This window comes from Protomyctophum parallelum (assembly GCF_964188405.1).
Source record: "Protomyctophum parallelum genome assembly, chromosome: 2".
Classification (NCBI taxonomy): Eukaryota; Metazoa; Chordata; class Actinopteri; order Myctophiformes; family Myctophidae; genus Protomyctophum; species Protomyctophum parallelum.
In genome coordinates this window covers 58,932,351-58,948,922 of record NC_139699.1, presented here as the reverse complement: position 1 = coordinate 58,948,922, position 16,572 = coordinate 58,932,351, and the positions used below count along the sequence as shown (strand labels likewise).

General features: G+C 43.3%; 2 protein-coding genes across 2 annotated transcripts in view; both read left to right on the top strand.

The window, feature by feature from the left end:
- Window positions 1-11,762: 11,762 nt before the first annotated feature.
- On the top strand, window positions 11,763-16,494 carry cmtr2 (cap methyltransferase 2; the record flags this gene model as incomplete). Its single annotated transcript, XM_083759388.1, has 3 exons — window positions 11,763-11,783; window positions 11,942-13,003; window positions 15,427-16,494. 3 exons carry the CDS (start codon window positions 11,763-11,765, stop codon window positions 16,492-16,494), a joined length of 2,151 nt encoding a protein of 716 aa, XP_083615514.1.
- Window positions 12,892-16,572, top strand: part of LOC310854870 (calretinin-like) — a 44,752-nt gene continuing 41,071 nt past the window's right edge. The window contains exon 1 of the mRNA XM_083759597.1: window positions 12,892-13,003. The gene's annotated coding sequence lies outside the window, so the exon portion shown is untranslated. The remainder of the gene's footprint in view (window positions 13,004-16,572) is intronic.

The window sequence follows — 16,572 nt, the reverse complement described above, 5'->3', positions numbered from 1 at the left end:
CTCTTAAGGTTCCAATGGATCCAGTGTAGATATTTCTGTCACCAGCTGTTCTTAATACTTTTCATTCATAAATAAAACATGCACATCCAATTCACTAAAACACCAGGTGCCAGGCAGAGGTCGGAATCCAAAAAGCAACAAACTCATCAGCTGATCAAGCCCCGGTGAGGCTTGAAACTGGTGGAAACGAATACAGTTCAAGCTATGGAGCATGATCCAGTGTGCGGACTTTATTGTTTTTAAATATGTATAAAACTCACAAAAATACCTAACCACTTTCAACCTGGTGTCCCTATTTTGAGCATGTCATTACAGGCAAAATGTTTATAAAATAGCTGACGTTTGCATGGCACTGTGACAAGGAACTATAGAGTAGACTGAGCATTTATGAAAAACAAAAAGATGAAATATGGAGATACTTAGGTTTCCGCCTGACAGGAATGATATAGAACTGATAGTGCTATTTGCCATCTTATAGGAGGTACATTTGTCTGAATAAACAAACGTGTGTGCGCGTGCGCACACACATTATATATATATACACATACATACATCCACAGTACACACACCCCATTTCGCTAATATTATACAGTGCACTCATATTTCCTTTCTTTACCCTTCGCTTTTCCACTGACCTCCACATGTCCCAGATCTTTAACCAATACTATGAATGATAAGCCTATAAATCTGTTGGCTTGATATTGCTGCACAGAGTGACAGCTGCGGCCTGCTGCCCGGGTACCACTGTTTTATCAATTACTGACATCAGGCTTGAAGGAGTTATGGCACAATTGTGTGTGCACTGTGCACGCATGTGAGTGTGGTAATGTAAGAGTGAGTTATGACACGGATCTGGAAAATGAGGGATATATCTATGCATAGAGAGACCTACACAAACAGCATATCTCTGCTGTCCGGAGGAAACCTCATAACTCCAAAATGTTCATTTTTCAGGAAATGAAAAATAGACGTTTTTAACGAAACCAATTTTTTTAAACGATGCAATACTGCCTCATCAAAGTTGGTGACTTTAGATATTGTCAATTACTTGAAGGAGAGAGGTGGTGGAGTTAGCTGTTTTAGCAGACAGTTTGAGGGTCCCAATGGAGTTAAGAGGTTTTGTCTAATGCGTTTTTTACTACTTTCCATTGGTTCAATATTTTCGAAACAACACACAGACGTAAAGGGTGTTCAATAGCGCTGATTTATGGAATAAAATCAAAAACCCCAAAAATGGAGTTATGAGGTTTCCTCCGGACAGCAACGATATCAGCCATGCTGGCATCACAGAAATAGAAGCCTACTATACTTGTACTGTCTTTATCTCTCTCACACACCCAAAATACAGTACACGCACGTGCAAGCATAGGGACGTACACACGCGCACATTCTTGATTCTTATGAAGCCGTGGCATTTTCAATTTAGATGAGCAGTGATATGCTGAGTCCTCACTGCATGATAGTCACAAGATTTGTGACTATTTGGCTGTACTGTTTACGAACATCGCAAAGTCATCCTCACTCATGTACAATCAATGCACCATTGGGATATTATCCACCAAAAAGTGTCAAAGCCTAGAATAAAGAATTTACCTAGACCACAATGGCACATACTGTAGTGACAATGATGTCTGGCTGCTATTGCTGTTTATACAATATTTGACCCATGGTGTGCAATGCCTATTTTCTTTATGCATACTTACTTATTTTTTAGATTACTTTCTTTCATGCTGCTATAAACTACAGACTGACGTATTTCAGTTCATGGAACACTTCCATACCAAAGATATTCTTTAACCAAAAAACAGTTGGTGAAATTCCAGACAAGGAAATGGAAGAAGCCAGGAATGGGAACATTCATGAATTGTATGAAAACACTCATTTCAATGAATACATGTCATATCCAGTGGGAATAACTTAGACTGTTGTCAGGGTTTTTATTGAATCCGGTTGAGGTGGTGAAGCAGTGAAGAAGGCATGTTGCACAGGTGAATAGTTGAAATTCTGTGCTTAGAACTCCAATTTAACTGTTTAAGACTCCCCCCCCCCCCCCCATGTTATACATCATATTATATTATACTTAACAAATTAGGTTTTGAGGATGATTTCACAGTCTTATTATTTTCTTTCTTTTTTAGCAAATATACAAATATACTTTATCCAGAACAATAATTATTGTCAATTATGACAATGATTGTCTTATCACATTTTGAGATTCACATTTATCGGAAATCACTTGTGCTGAAGTCATCGTCCTTTCCAGCAATTAAGACTAAAGGTGATTAAAAATAACATGGTAAGATATTGTTTATTATTTTATAATTTTTCAATTGAAGTAGGGCAAGGAGATTCTGGGATGGTTACATGAGATTGAAAGTTTGTTTTAGTTCCACAATGATTGATAATAACTCTCAATGATTAGAGATGAACACAGATGAGTCAGGAAAGTATACAAAGACTAACGTTTCGACCTTGCGGACTCTGATGAAGACCGCAGGTCGAAACGTCTTTGTATACTTTAGCACCTAATAAAAGGCTCTAAATGTGCGTGCTGCTCCAGTATCTTCTCCTTTATTTATGTCCTTGTACCTGTGAAGCACCGGATCAGCTGTTTCAGGCTTGAGGCGAGTTGGTAGACTCCCTTTGTTGAGTCAGGAAAGTAATTGCTCTACTAATGTCACAATAATCATGTCCCTATGGCACTATATGGCGGCAGTGGCTCAGGGGTAGAGTAAAACTGCGAGGTTCCCAGTTCGACCCCGGCTCCCCCAGAATTAAGTGTCCTTGAGCAAGACTCTGAAACCCCTAATTGCTTCCGATGTTCAGGTTGGTGCCTTGCATGGTTTCCTCCACCATCTGTGTATGAATGTGTGTGTGTGAATGGGAGAATGTAATGCACAATCTATGTAAAGGCTATATAAATGCACCATTTACTGTAGATAAAGCATGAAGTGCTTCTATGGTGGTCCAGCATGCAAAACAACATGACCTTCCCTCTAGCGTGCCCTTCCAACGTGGAAAACATGACGTGTGCTCTTGCAGTGTAGAAAACACGGTAGCGTGCCCAGTCAGTAGAAAAGTTTAAATAAACACAGTTGAGAAACACTGCTCTAGGGTGCCCTCCCTGCCAGTTGAGTTATACTAATGCCCTATACATGTGTTGGCCTCAACATAACCCATACTCATACAACATTGTGACTTCATGGGATGCCTCAATAGTGGTAAATGCCCCCCTGGTTTTGCTGTTGTTTTTTAAATGTAATCTACTTTTGTGGCAGGATTGCTATTACTATTTGGAGCCAATAAACTAATCTGGAGAGTGTTTCATTAGCATTTTAGAAATGAAAAATAAATAAAGAGTGGCACTCTTATTATCATACATCATCATACATCACATTCCATGCTCAGCCAATCATCTGAGCACATTCCGTGCTCATACATAACACACAAACCTGTGCATAGGAGCGGTTAGCGCTGCTATTAACATGTCTGAAGTGTGTATTGGTTTCAAAAGAGCGTCAAAATGAGGTAAGGAATTGAAGGTTTGTAACGGTTTCACTATAAATGCACTAAAGCGTTTAATGTGCTGATGCAGCTCGTGCCCTTTTCTATTTCTTTCCACCCCTGGCCCTCAAACAGCCTCAGTCCACCGCTGAATGATGAGATTATAGGTCATTCATTAGTTGTCATAAAGTTCTTTCAGTGTGAAGGGAAATATGACTTAAATTCAGCCAAGTGTCACAAAGGATTAAGGAGTACTATGTTGCATTAGTGAAAGCTGAGATGCGATTGTCATAGATTATAGCACCTATTGATCCAAAGGTCAGGTGCACTTAAATGATTTGCTGCTCGAAAGTTTCTAGAGCCAACTTTTCACCCGTCACTGTGACAGCATGAATTAATGCTTCCACTCTGAGGACAAATATACATTGCAACTGTTTCAGTAAACTGAATTTGGTTATGGCTGATGATAATTTCAGATTAAACTCCTGGTGATCGCACCCTCTTCCAAATGTTCCTGCAAACACAGCAGTGTTTGGTCATTCTTATGCTCATACATTGTGCGATCGTGGAGTATGAATTGCACATGCAAACTCAAGACTTGACCAAGAACTGCATTGCAATCCGGGGGAACTGCAAGCTAAGCAAACCCAGCATAAATATTCATAAATGACAAAAGAGGATGTTTATATGAGGAGACAAGAGGAAGATTCGGGAACAAAACACTGCATTTCAATTGCTTTTTATTTTCCTGGAAAACAATGTATTGAATATCAAATTGGGAATTTACATTTGGTGAGAGATAATCTATCACAAATGCTGTATATGCTGTAACACAATGGTGTTTGAATTAGTTATTTTCAGAAAATAACTGGTCTATACCATAACATAAACAGTTTGTTGGAGTATACAACAGGTTGACAAATACAAATGTCTTCATCATGGTCACAGGCTTATTTTTTCCATTAAGAGTGGAGCGAGATTGGAGCACTGACCACGCAAGATTATCATCAGGGTTATGAATGAAGGCTATGTTAGCTTCAGGCACATTCAAGAAAACTTACTCAACATTCCTTTGATTATTGTGAAAGGGCATGTGTAAATGCTGCTGTTCAGTGGTGTGTAAATCTGTACAGTATGAGGGCCTGGGGGATTTAAAAAATAAAACTGCCTCTAAAACCCATTTTGAACATTATGAGAGAAGGATTATGATATTCAACACATTATGATAACAATGTTAGGTTTACAAAAAAGAAACATCTCTTCAGTAATATCATACAGGACAGCTCTCCTGGAGGCTACTGTATAAGTACAGTATCAGCGTAATGCACTGGGTTCAAATACAACCAAGAAACTATCATCCCCTTGCTTTTACGTTCTTGTCTCTTTCTTCATTATTTTAATCTGAAATTAAGTTTTATTATAATTGAAATATGAAAAGAAGTGAACCGGACATATTCTACTTAGATGGCAATATTGGGGGATGTCATGTATATGCTAATGTGTATATTTGTATGTCTCTCAATGTTATGATGAATTGAACATGGTGGTGGACCCTATTGTAAACAAGTTAACACTCTTGTATTGAGTTATGCTTGAAATGTAATGTCATTCTCCAAACTGTTAATAAATTATTCAATCAATCAATCAATCAATGCACAATCCACAATTGTTTTTTTATAATTATAAAAAGATTGTGGTTTTAGAATAATTAGTTAATTTAAAACAATTAACATGAGATAGGATTTCAAATGTTTTAATTCCAGCACACGCCGCGCGCACACACACACACACACACACACACACACACACACACACACACACACACACACACACACACACACACACACACAGAGGGGTTAAACACATGACCAAGGCCTGTCCTTCACCTGTGCTAACTGCCTAACCGCGCCACTGCGGTGACGATTACCCGCCCCGCAATGGGGTCAAGATCTCCTGTCACCATTTCAATAATGGATCTGCATTCCGATGATGGAGGTTTTTCATCTCTGTGATGATCTTCACAGCCTGATCATAGCCTACTGCTACTGCGAGGAAAACAAGGTCATACAGATACACATGTCTTACATGCACACATGACTCATGGCTTCTATAGGGCTGTGTCTGGCATTGGCTATATATAGGGCAATTAGGGCATGCTTGTGGGGAGGGCGATGTCCTTTGGACTAGGGGGTGTTTTATGCACTACTACCCTGTAACTTGAAATACATTGTTTTATTGATTCCGTTGTTCAAGTTTGGAATTTTACAGTTTTACGCACAATTTAGAGAGGAGAATGAATGAAGAGAGCCAGGGCAGAGAGGGGGACATGTAGCAGGAGTTGGATTAGAACTTGGGTTCTCGCAACTCAGAAGGCACATACATTACAGCATACAGTATGGTCAATGCACTAACTGGCTGCATAAGGCACACGCACACCATTGCAGTCTGATTTAGCCGACTCAGGGCCATTCGAGTTGCGACTTGATAGGCAGAGAATAGCAAATAATGTTCTGGCGAGCAGAAGGAGTGAGTGCATTCTCCGGCAGCCGGTCCAGACTGCCGATAACGGGCTGCGCAGTGTACCGTGGCTCCTGACATGGGTTTGCCGGTAAGACACATGCGTGGCTGGTTAAAACTCACCTGTGGATCCCGACATGCGTTGCCGGGTAAAAATCACTATAGCTTCCCTGTGAGGTTAGGGTTTGGGGTAGGGTGTCAGCATGGCCGGTTAAAACTCACCTGTGGCTCCCGAGATGCGTTGCTGGGTAAAAATCATCCATAGCTTTGTGGAAATTGTTCCGTAAAAAGTCCATAGACTTTGCTGCCACATGACGGTTTTGGGTAGGGTGTCGGACTCATGACTGTAGTCGGAAACAAACACATGCACCCAAGAAAGCCAGACATTGGCGGGGTTAGCGGGACAAGGACTGACAGATACAGAGATCTCCATATATGGGCATATCAGTTGGATGGCAGTGTGACGTATAGGGCCATGTATGGTGTAGCCCCGTTTGGAACCTCACCCTCCGCTCTTATATTAGCTCCGAGAAGAGGTTCCGTATATAGAGGTACAATTTAGCCATTTAGCAGACGCTCTTAATCCAGAGCCACTTTCAGTAGCAGGGACGCGGTCAGCGTAGCTTAGTAAGGTTCAAAGTCAAAATATTTAGGACAACCGTCGAGCCGATTCTACTCTATGGCTCAGAGACATGGACACTTTCACAGAACTTAGAGAAACGGCTGGATGGCACTTACACCCACCTTCTAATGAGAGCGCAAAATCTCTCTTGGAAGAGCCACCCATTGACTTCTCTGATATACGGCAACCTTCCCCGTGTTTCTTCACTAGTCCGATCCAGAAGAACACAGTTTTCTGGCCACTGGTACAGAGCTGATCAAGAGGTTATATCTTCCCTTCTTCTCTGGAGTCCTGCCTCAAAGCAGACCTGAGGTAGAAAACTGTCGTTCCCTGATGTCATCGCTATATAGGGACACATGCATCAGTAAGCAGGAACTGGGGATGGAAGTCTGGCGTGGCATTGTGAAATCCATGATCTCGACCGTGGTTGAGAAATGATGATGATACATTAAGCAAGAACAAAAACATGGTAATTAATACATCATATACTGTAGGCTACATAAAAATAGTCATCATGAATCATACGCACGCTAAGAAGCTAAGTGCATTCCATAGTTTTGGAGCCAGAAGGGAGAAGAGTTTGGGACGTGTGGAGTGGTGCCCTGGCTACCGATGATGTATTTAAGAGCGCCCCTCACTTCACATGGGGGTGATTTTTTTTTAAATGTTATCTATGAATTTTAATTGATTGTTGTTGATCCCTATGGATGTTTTATTTTATCTTGGCACTGTAAAGCACACGTAACGCACGCACGCACGCACGCACACGCACACACACACACACACACACACACACACACACACACACACACACACACACACACACACACACACACACACAGTGTCTCACACACACACACACACAGTGTCTCACACACACACACACACACACACACACACACACACACACACACACACACACACACACACACACACACACACACACACACACACACACACACACACACACCCCGTTAAATAAACACTAAAGCACAAACAAAGAGGGGGCTCCTTAAAAAAATCACACTACGGGCATGCGCAGTTGTTGCGCACGCGACTCACATCACGTGACAGCATCATGGTTCCAACTTCCTTCCTGGTTTCTCTCGGTGAGTTTAGTTCTCCTCCCTCTACATTACTGTTGCTAAATGTTGTTCAAAGTTAGGATAACATGTCTGTCGTTAGGATGGTGAAATGAGACACCGCTAAAAGAATGAATACATGGAGTCGCTGCCTGTACAACGTTCAGAACGCTATGAATGTTATGTTATTTATGGCCACGCGTTAAACGACAACTAGAAACTAGAAAGACACGGGATGACCGGTTACATTAGGCTACTACCGAATACAAGAAGACTCACCCCGTTTCTGTTTTCCTCCCAGAATTTTCACCAGTGAGGGGTGGGAGAGGCTGGACAGCAGACGGCTGGATTTTGAATTTCTCTAACTATAAACTTTCATGACAGCAGACAGCCTAAGTACAAATATAATTTATGAAAAGCTACTACAGTGAAGTCTGTTCACAGAAGTTGTTGTAGGATATGTGGGGATTATCTGACGAGGTACCATTTGAGGGGGCAAAACCTATACATATACTAAATAATACAAAATTGTTTATAGGGTCAATATAAGTAATATAATATAGCCTTTCCACAGGAGTATCTTTTTACTACCTAGGCCATAGCCGCAATTTGCAACTCTAGATTATTTTACAATGGGTTGAATCTAGAGTTGCAACAAGCTCCATCCACTTCCTATTCATCATTTTTGGTTTGTGATCTGCTTGTCTTAAACGACGTTAAACTCACCAACATTGCAGCTGCAGTCCAAGCTTGAATTATCCTCTTTCAATCTGCCGAGCTTGTTTTTCATAAAAATCCACCGTAGAGATGTTATGAGATACTTTCTGTCAAGACATCCTCTGCAAGTGATTCTTTTTCTAAGTGTTGCAGTTTGGAAGCACTCTTTTTTGTTAACGGGTCGCGCTGCTGCCTCCTGCTTTATGTGCAATTTCGAAACAGGTGGAATGCAGGTCCGTTCAGTGACGTACGACGAGTGCTTCCAAAAAAATAATCATTTGCAAAGGATGTCTTGACAGAAAGTAGCTCATAACATCTCTAACTCATGTTGCTATGATGATGTAAAACAAAAACAGTTTAATGTTTGTTTAACTAAACACAAACATTAAACCAAACACAAAACGCACACAGTAGTAGTAGTAGTAGTAGGCTATTCATTATAAGACAGTTGAAACTGGCAGTAAAAAAAAAAAAAAAAGTACATTCTGTAAATTATTATTCTGTTAATTATTATGTATTTCACAACAAAATAAACAAACATCCTAAGCTATTGAAATAAGTAAATTCAAAGATCTTGGGCGCGTTCGGAAATGCGCCCTGAACGCACTGGTGTGCTCTCTTGTCGTTCGTTTATTCAGTGCGCTGCACACCGGGTGTGCCGAGTGCACGCACTGAGTGACCCTACCCTGAAGCTGGGGTTGTCCGGTGTGATTCGTGTGAATGCGTCACAGCTGTGGTCGTTCGGAAATAAGGCACACTGAACGCACTCTGTGACGTCACCGCCCACCACACTCAACAAACTGACCACATTCCCGGTGCGCGTTTCCGAACGCGCCCTATGTTGTATTTGTTACCCCTTGGTCAGTGTGGGATCAATTAAAAGTAATTGGCACGAAAGAGAAGGCTATAGGCTAGCCCCTCTCGGCACCCCCTCGGTTTAGCTCTTTTCATCGCTTCCCTGTAGGGTCCCTCTGCAGTTCGTAAGCACTTAATAGAACGCAGCTGTACATACGCTCCGTTCAGGCCGATCTGCACTCCGCTTAAGTGTCGTTGAGATGTTTCAAAGATGCATAAAACTGCTGTAGGAGACAACGGAAACGTGGGAGAATTTTCGTTTGGCGCAGATGCCGTTAAGTATTTTTAATCTCTTTTTTTTCAGTTTTGGCTGCTCTGAAATTTTCTCTTCCTTCCTTCCTTGACTTCCCATTGTACCGCCTCCCGCACCGAGACTCCCACACCGAGACTGGCTAGCTGCCACAGAGCAGATCAGAGGCAGGAACGTAGGGACGCGCAGCTAGCCAGTCTCGGTGCGGGAGGCGGTACAATGGGAAGACAAGGAAGGAAGGAAGAGAGAATTTCAGAGCAGCCAAAACTGGAAAAAGAAATACTTAACCGTCTTCCTGCCATTGCCGAAGCCCTTCGGCAATTGAAGCATTAATTTGATATTAACGCTTGCTGCCATTGCCGAAGCCCTTCGGCAATTGCTCTTTTATAGTGCTTATGATTGATCAAGCCATAATGCTACTCACGTTAGCCGGTTAGCTAGCAGTGTTGTTAGCACTGCAGTGGATCGTTCATATTAATTCACCGTCGCCATAAGAATCCATTCTATCCGTTTCTTTCAATCGCCTGTATCTCCTATTCCTTGTCCCAGATGGCATTTTTGGTCAAAACAGCGTTTCTTTGACGGCACGAGCCGACGTTGTGGAGTGCTAAAATGTACCGGCATGATTCGATCATGTAAACAAAGGTTGTCTTGGCAACGTAAAGCTGGCAGGGATAAGCTCACTTCCGGTTGAGGCAAAATGTGGCTTTTCAAAATAAGAGCTCAAATTAAAAAAATGCTGGCATGAATTAGGTCCTAATTTCTCAATAAATGGCAGCAGTAAAAGGGTTAACGGCATCTGCGCCAAATGAAATTTCTCCCACATTTCCGTTGTCTCCTACAGCACTTTTATGCATCTTTGAAACATCTCACCGACGCTTAAGCGGAGCGCAGATCGGCCTGAACGGAGCGTCCGTAGGGTCTAGCTATAGGCCTATAGCATTATGCATAGTGAATTTCTATGCTATGTATTTCCCCATATGCTTTAAACCCACGTGTTGGCTATAACATTGCAGAATACTGTTTTGCCATTGAGTATTAATTTGAGTTGGTCATGTAGTTTTGAATAATTGCAAGGGCCCAATTTGTGTAATAAATTGTAACTACCCTAATCTATGTCGTTGACCATATTTGTCAAGCTTACAACGTGTCATGATGCATTGTGAGCTTGTAGCTATTTTTGGCTAATGCCCCCCCCCCCCCCCCCCCCCCCCCAGAATAGAGATGCTTGGGTTTATATGGTTAATGCCACTCAATTAGCTTGGACATTTGTATTGGTAGTCTTTAGAGCGTGCCCCCGAGGCACCTCACAACACTGAGCTTCAATGGAAATCCACCACCACCACTCATGCACATGATGCAGTGTATGGGGCAGGCCCGGCAAGAGTCTGTAAATATTAGTGTGAATTTGCTCCTCCACCATAATATACATATACAGTAGTACCACATACTGTAAGGCAGGCCTGACGGTTAATGTTAACTGTGTAAAGCACAGTACAGTGGGTCAGTTTCATCAACTGGTTGCACACTTGGGACGGATGGTGGAGCCACAGTTTTTGTTGTCCATACCGTCAGGACCCAGTATATTACAGAACCCAATATATTACAGATAGTGATGGGAGATTAATCGGCAAACACATCGGTATCGGCCGATATTGGCCTTAAACCAATTAATCGGTAATCGGTATCGGTAAAATAATATATCGGATTTAGCAGATATTTAATTTTATTATAATTATGTTGACTGAGAAAGGAAAGAGGCCACAGCTCGTAGTCACAATGCCATCAATTCCTTTTTTTTCAATTATAAAAATACATTTAAAAAAGCCTGAAAAAGCCTTTTGTGATGATTATATCAAGCTGTTTATGTTGGGATATGAGCCAACATTTCAATAACTGTGCATCCCTAGTTTTGGAATATGCTTTTTCCAAATTCAGCCTTTTTCAGAATGGCCAAAATAATTATATTTTTTAAATCAGTTATATCGGTTATCGGCCATATTGGCAATTAATTATATCTGATATCAATATTGGCCAAATTGTCTCATCGGCACATCCCTAATTACAGAACATATTACAGAACCCAGGACCCAATATATTACAGAACACGACTCATAATGAAGTTTGTTCTGTCTGTCTTTAATACTCTTATTAATTCTGTTTATCCTCTGCCTGTTGTTTGTAGGTTCTTCAATGGGGAAGATGAGTAGAAGCCATGGACCAAGAAGGAAAGGAGGTAGGCAGCGATCTAGTGGTGATATAACAGCCTGTGACCCTGAAATTGTGTCCGAGGTTGGAGAACTTTTCAACAAGCTTAAAACCTACACCAAACCGTCGACTGGGGAATCATGGTCTATTCCCGATCCGAATGATTCTCTTAGATGTCTCCCGCAGGAAAGCCCTTGCCTGCAGGCCCTAAAAGAATCCCTTAATGCTGTGAAGAACCGACTTAGCGACAAGATTCTGGAGACCTGGCATCAGCATACCAACTCCACCAACCGTGCGGGGAAGGTCATCGCCGCCGTACGCTCTGCTGCCAACGCTGAGATCTGCACTCAGGCCTGGTGTAAGTTCTATGAGATCCTGGGCACCTTTGACCTCCTTCCAGCGGAGGCGCTGCAGGACGGAGAGCTGAACACTGTGCATCTGTGTGAAGCTCCGGGGGCCTTCATCACCGCTCTGAACCACTACGTCAAAACCAGTGAGCGCACGCGTTACTGCGACTGGAGCTGGGCCGCCAACACGCTTAACCCTTACCATGAGGGCAACGCCGGCAACACGACCATCGTGGACGACCGGCTCATCGCCAACACGCTGCCGTGGTGGTTCTTTGGCTCGGATAACACTGGCAACGTCATGAACCAGAAGCATCTGCTTGAGCTGCAGACATTTGTCAGTAACATGCACAGTGTTGACGTCGTGACGGCAGATGGGAGTTTTGACTGTCAGGAGAATCCCGACGAACAGGAGGCTCTAGTGGCCTCGCTGCAGTACTGTGAGGCTACAGCAGCACTGCTGCTCCTAAGCCCCGGTGGCTCCTTTGTACTTAAGATGTTCACCCTGTATGAGCATTCCTCCATTTGCCTAATCTACCTGTTGAACTGTTGTTTCCGCACTGTCAACGTCTTCAAGCCGGCCACGAGCAAGGCTGGGAACTCTGAAGTCTATGTCGTGTGCTTGCACTACGACGGCAAAGAAGCCGTGAGGCCGTTGCTCTCCAAGCTGATTCGGAACTACGGACCGTCCCTGGCTAACCGCGAAGCGCTCTTCCCAAATGCCCTCCTCCCACCATCGTTTCTGGAGCAACATGAGCAGGTGTGCTCCTATTTCCACAGGCTGCAAGTGGAGACGATTAACGAGAACCTGTGTCTGTTTGATGGTATGAGTGTGCAGCAGAGGCAGCGCCTTGACATCATCAGGGATTACACGGCACAGGAATATCTGCAGCGCCTTCAGGTAGGGATGCAAGTGATTCATTGGGGTGCATATGTTGGTTAGTGCTAGACAACAGTCCTACAGTCATGAGTCCGACAACACAGTCGCTCCCAAGTCCCGACATGCGTGGCCAGTTACAACTAACTCGTGGCCGATTACAAATCACCCGTGGCTTCGGCGTGCGGTTAGGGTTAGTTTAGGCCGTTTCGGGACTCATGACTGTAGGACTGTTGGTATGTCTCGCCTAACGCATGCACCTGCTTCATTATGATTCATAATCCACACAACATAATGTTTTGTTATTGTTCATCCACCCAGTGCTTAGACTGGCACGCACACAGAGATGAAGAGCGAGGGAGGGAGAGCCATGCGAGCCCCGTTCTGATTAACACCAGCTTGCGATTTAACATCCTGTGATGCGTGCATGCACACATACTTAACCCATTCTGCGCAGGAACCCCTTTTGGTGTTTTAAGCACTAAAATAGCAGATCTACATCTCTGCTATTTTTGAAAAATCTTTCAAAAAAATTCAACTCAAATCTTTGCTTCTGGGGGGGTCCCTGGAACAACATATTTTCAGATGGGGGTCGGCGGTCAAATACAGATAATTCTGGGGGTTCTTGACATGAAAAAGGTTGAGCACAACTGACATAGAATCATGGGTTTATCAGAAAACTGTTAAATCGGCCTCTAAATGGGTCTAAATGGATTAAGTTGTGGCTCGTTTTGAATACTTAGTGGAAGGTGGTGTAGTCCAGGAGTAGGCAACCTTTGGCACTGGTGCCAACCTTGGCACAAAGGAGGGTGATCACTGGCACACTGGAATAAAAAAGATAAAACAATTACCGGTAAATAAACAATAAAAAAAAATGTAGTCAAATAAATGAATTCACTTATATTTGTATGTAAATTACATCCTGCACCTCATTCTACATTCATTAAAACTCTGAACTCTGACTGGGGGAGGGAGATAGGAGGCCTATGCTCTGAGTCTGATGGTCATTATAACAATGTGAAAGAATATTTAACAAGGGAAAAGGTTATATTCGTGGACAATCAAAACATGTTGGAATTGTGGTGTGGAGTGGTGTCATTAAAGTGACACACTGACTATCCAGAAACTAAAAACATGGCACTTTGTTTCAAAAAGTGACCCCTGTTGTAGACTAACCTGCGTATACCATAGCTCCTTCTCAAAAAATGTGAATTATTCCGTAATATAATTCAAAAAGTGAAACTTTCATAAATTCTCAATTCATTGCGTATAAAGTATTTAAAACAGTTTTGTTTTCATCTTGATCATTGATTATGGCTCATTAAAATCTAACAATCCACTAAGGAGACCACTAAAAATATATATATTTGTTTTAATCGAGAAATGTTGGACATCTGAAAAGCATATCAATGTATGCAGTCAATACTTGGTCTGGGCTACTTTTGAACAAATTATTTCATCAATGGGGCGTGGCATGGAGGTGATCAGCCTTTGTCACTGAGGTGTTATTATGGAAGCCCAGGTTTGCTTTGATAACGGCCGTAAATTAATTTGTATTGTTGAGTCTTATGTCTCACACCTTCCTCTTGACAATACAACCTAGATTCTCTGTGCGGTTCAGGTCAGGCCAGTTGGCTGGTCAGTTAAGCACAGTAATACCATGGTCAGTACACCAGTTACTAGTAGTTTTGGCACTGTAGAAATGAAAATCAGCATCTCCCTAAAGCTTGTCAACATACTGAAGCACAAAGTACAAGTGTTATTATTAGGGCATTGCTCCTGATGATTTGCCCTCTGCTGAGCACACCTTCCTAATTCTATATAATTTGAGGGGTGAGCAACTTTGACGATGGAGAGGGCCACTATATATCCACACTCACTCCAGAGGGCCACATTGCATATTGTCGTAGCAAAAATAGCCGAGCTACAAGCTCAAAACGCATTGCACTGCGACGTGTTTTGAGCTTGTAGATCAGCTATTTTTGCTATTCTTTGAATTGAAATCGTGAATTATTTCTTGCCATTTTTGCATTGCAATCCTGAAAATAACATTTTTATTTAATTTCAAATGCATTTAGTTATAGTTATGTTAACTTTGCGAACCAAATCCAAATGTATTGGACACAAAAAAAGACTAACATTTTAATACTAGTCATTAAGCTACTAATATAGACTGTAAGACAAGTAATTAAAGCGGGTCAAGTAATTAAAGCGGGTCATGTTTGCATGTTTGGCATTGTAACAGCTGAAATCAATAACATATCAGTATTCTGATATTAACCTGCAGGCCGCATTAAGTGATGGTGGGGGCCGCATGTGGCCCCCGGGCTGCCAGTTGCCCATGTGTGAGCCAGACAATGAATGCACTAATGCATAATGATCCGTATCAGATATTATAACTCTGTTAAGTGAGTTGTGAGTGATCAGGTGTCCTTCTCCATGTTTAGGTGAGTCACCTGCCACGAGCCCGTTGGCTGTCTCGTAACACTGTAAATCCAGCCTGCTGCAGTGTCACAGGAGGGCGACCGCTGGACCAGAGGAAGCAACTTGGCACCTTCAATGAGCGGAGGGTAACGCTTACCCTGAGCTGGAGGGAACGCATTGTCTTGCCTGGGGGTTGTCTTGCCTCCTGGATACGGGGACACTGCGCAGAGGACAGTTGGAATGGCTGTGTACTGGAAGGACCGCTGGCAAATTGCCACGTGCGCTCCTGGTACATTATCACCGGGGTCAGCCTGACCACGGTCAGGAACTCTCCGTTCTGTGAAGGAGGCCTGTTGAGCCACCTAAACGAAGCTCTGTTGCAGACGGCTCGGGGTTCTGAAGTCGTATCGACTCTGTTATCGGCTCCCTGTGACTCTTGCCAAGTAGTTTGTGCCACTTCTATCCTAGCAGAGGTGGCAGGACTCTGTGGTTCATCAGCATCCAGCCCTGATGATGAGAATGTAAAGAGACAGTGTCTGATCTTTGGAAGTGGGTCCGTGTGGGGGCCGTGTGGCGCTCAAATGGGAGGTTTAGTTCTAAAGGTTTGCGCAGAGCCCTCCTTCCCCGTGACTAGCCGAGTCACGCTGCATGATGGCGATCCACGGTACCAGAAAGAGCTGCTGGGTTGTGTTCTGTATTCCCTGCAGAACCTTGGCCCAGGGGACGCCCTCCTGCTGCCCGTGGCCTCCGCCCTCACCCGTGTCACTGCAGCGATCGTCCTCTGTCTGCATCTGTCTTTCCGCACGGTCACGTTCGTCTGTCCGCCCCCGGTCGGAGTGGTTGGAGCGGTGCTAGTGTGTGTGGGCTTCTGTCCTGAAGTCTCTGCCCAGCTGCTCCCCTGGCTCACTGACCTTCACGACCGCATGGGTCGATTGGCGAGAGAGGAGGATGCGGACAATAAATCGTCTGAGTGTCAAGGGCAGGTCCTACAGTTTGTTCCCATGGAGGAACTCCTGAGACTTACAGATTTTCTGTGCACCATGAACACGGCAATTGTCCGATATAAGCTGCATTTGCTGATGCAAACATAGAGCAGTTGGTCAAATTGTCCCTCGGGGATTCATTTTATGCCTCGTGTAGTACTTGTGGAGCTGTGCCAATGTGACGGG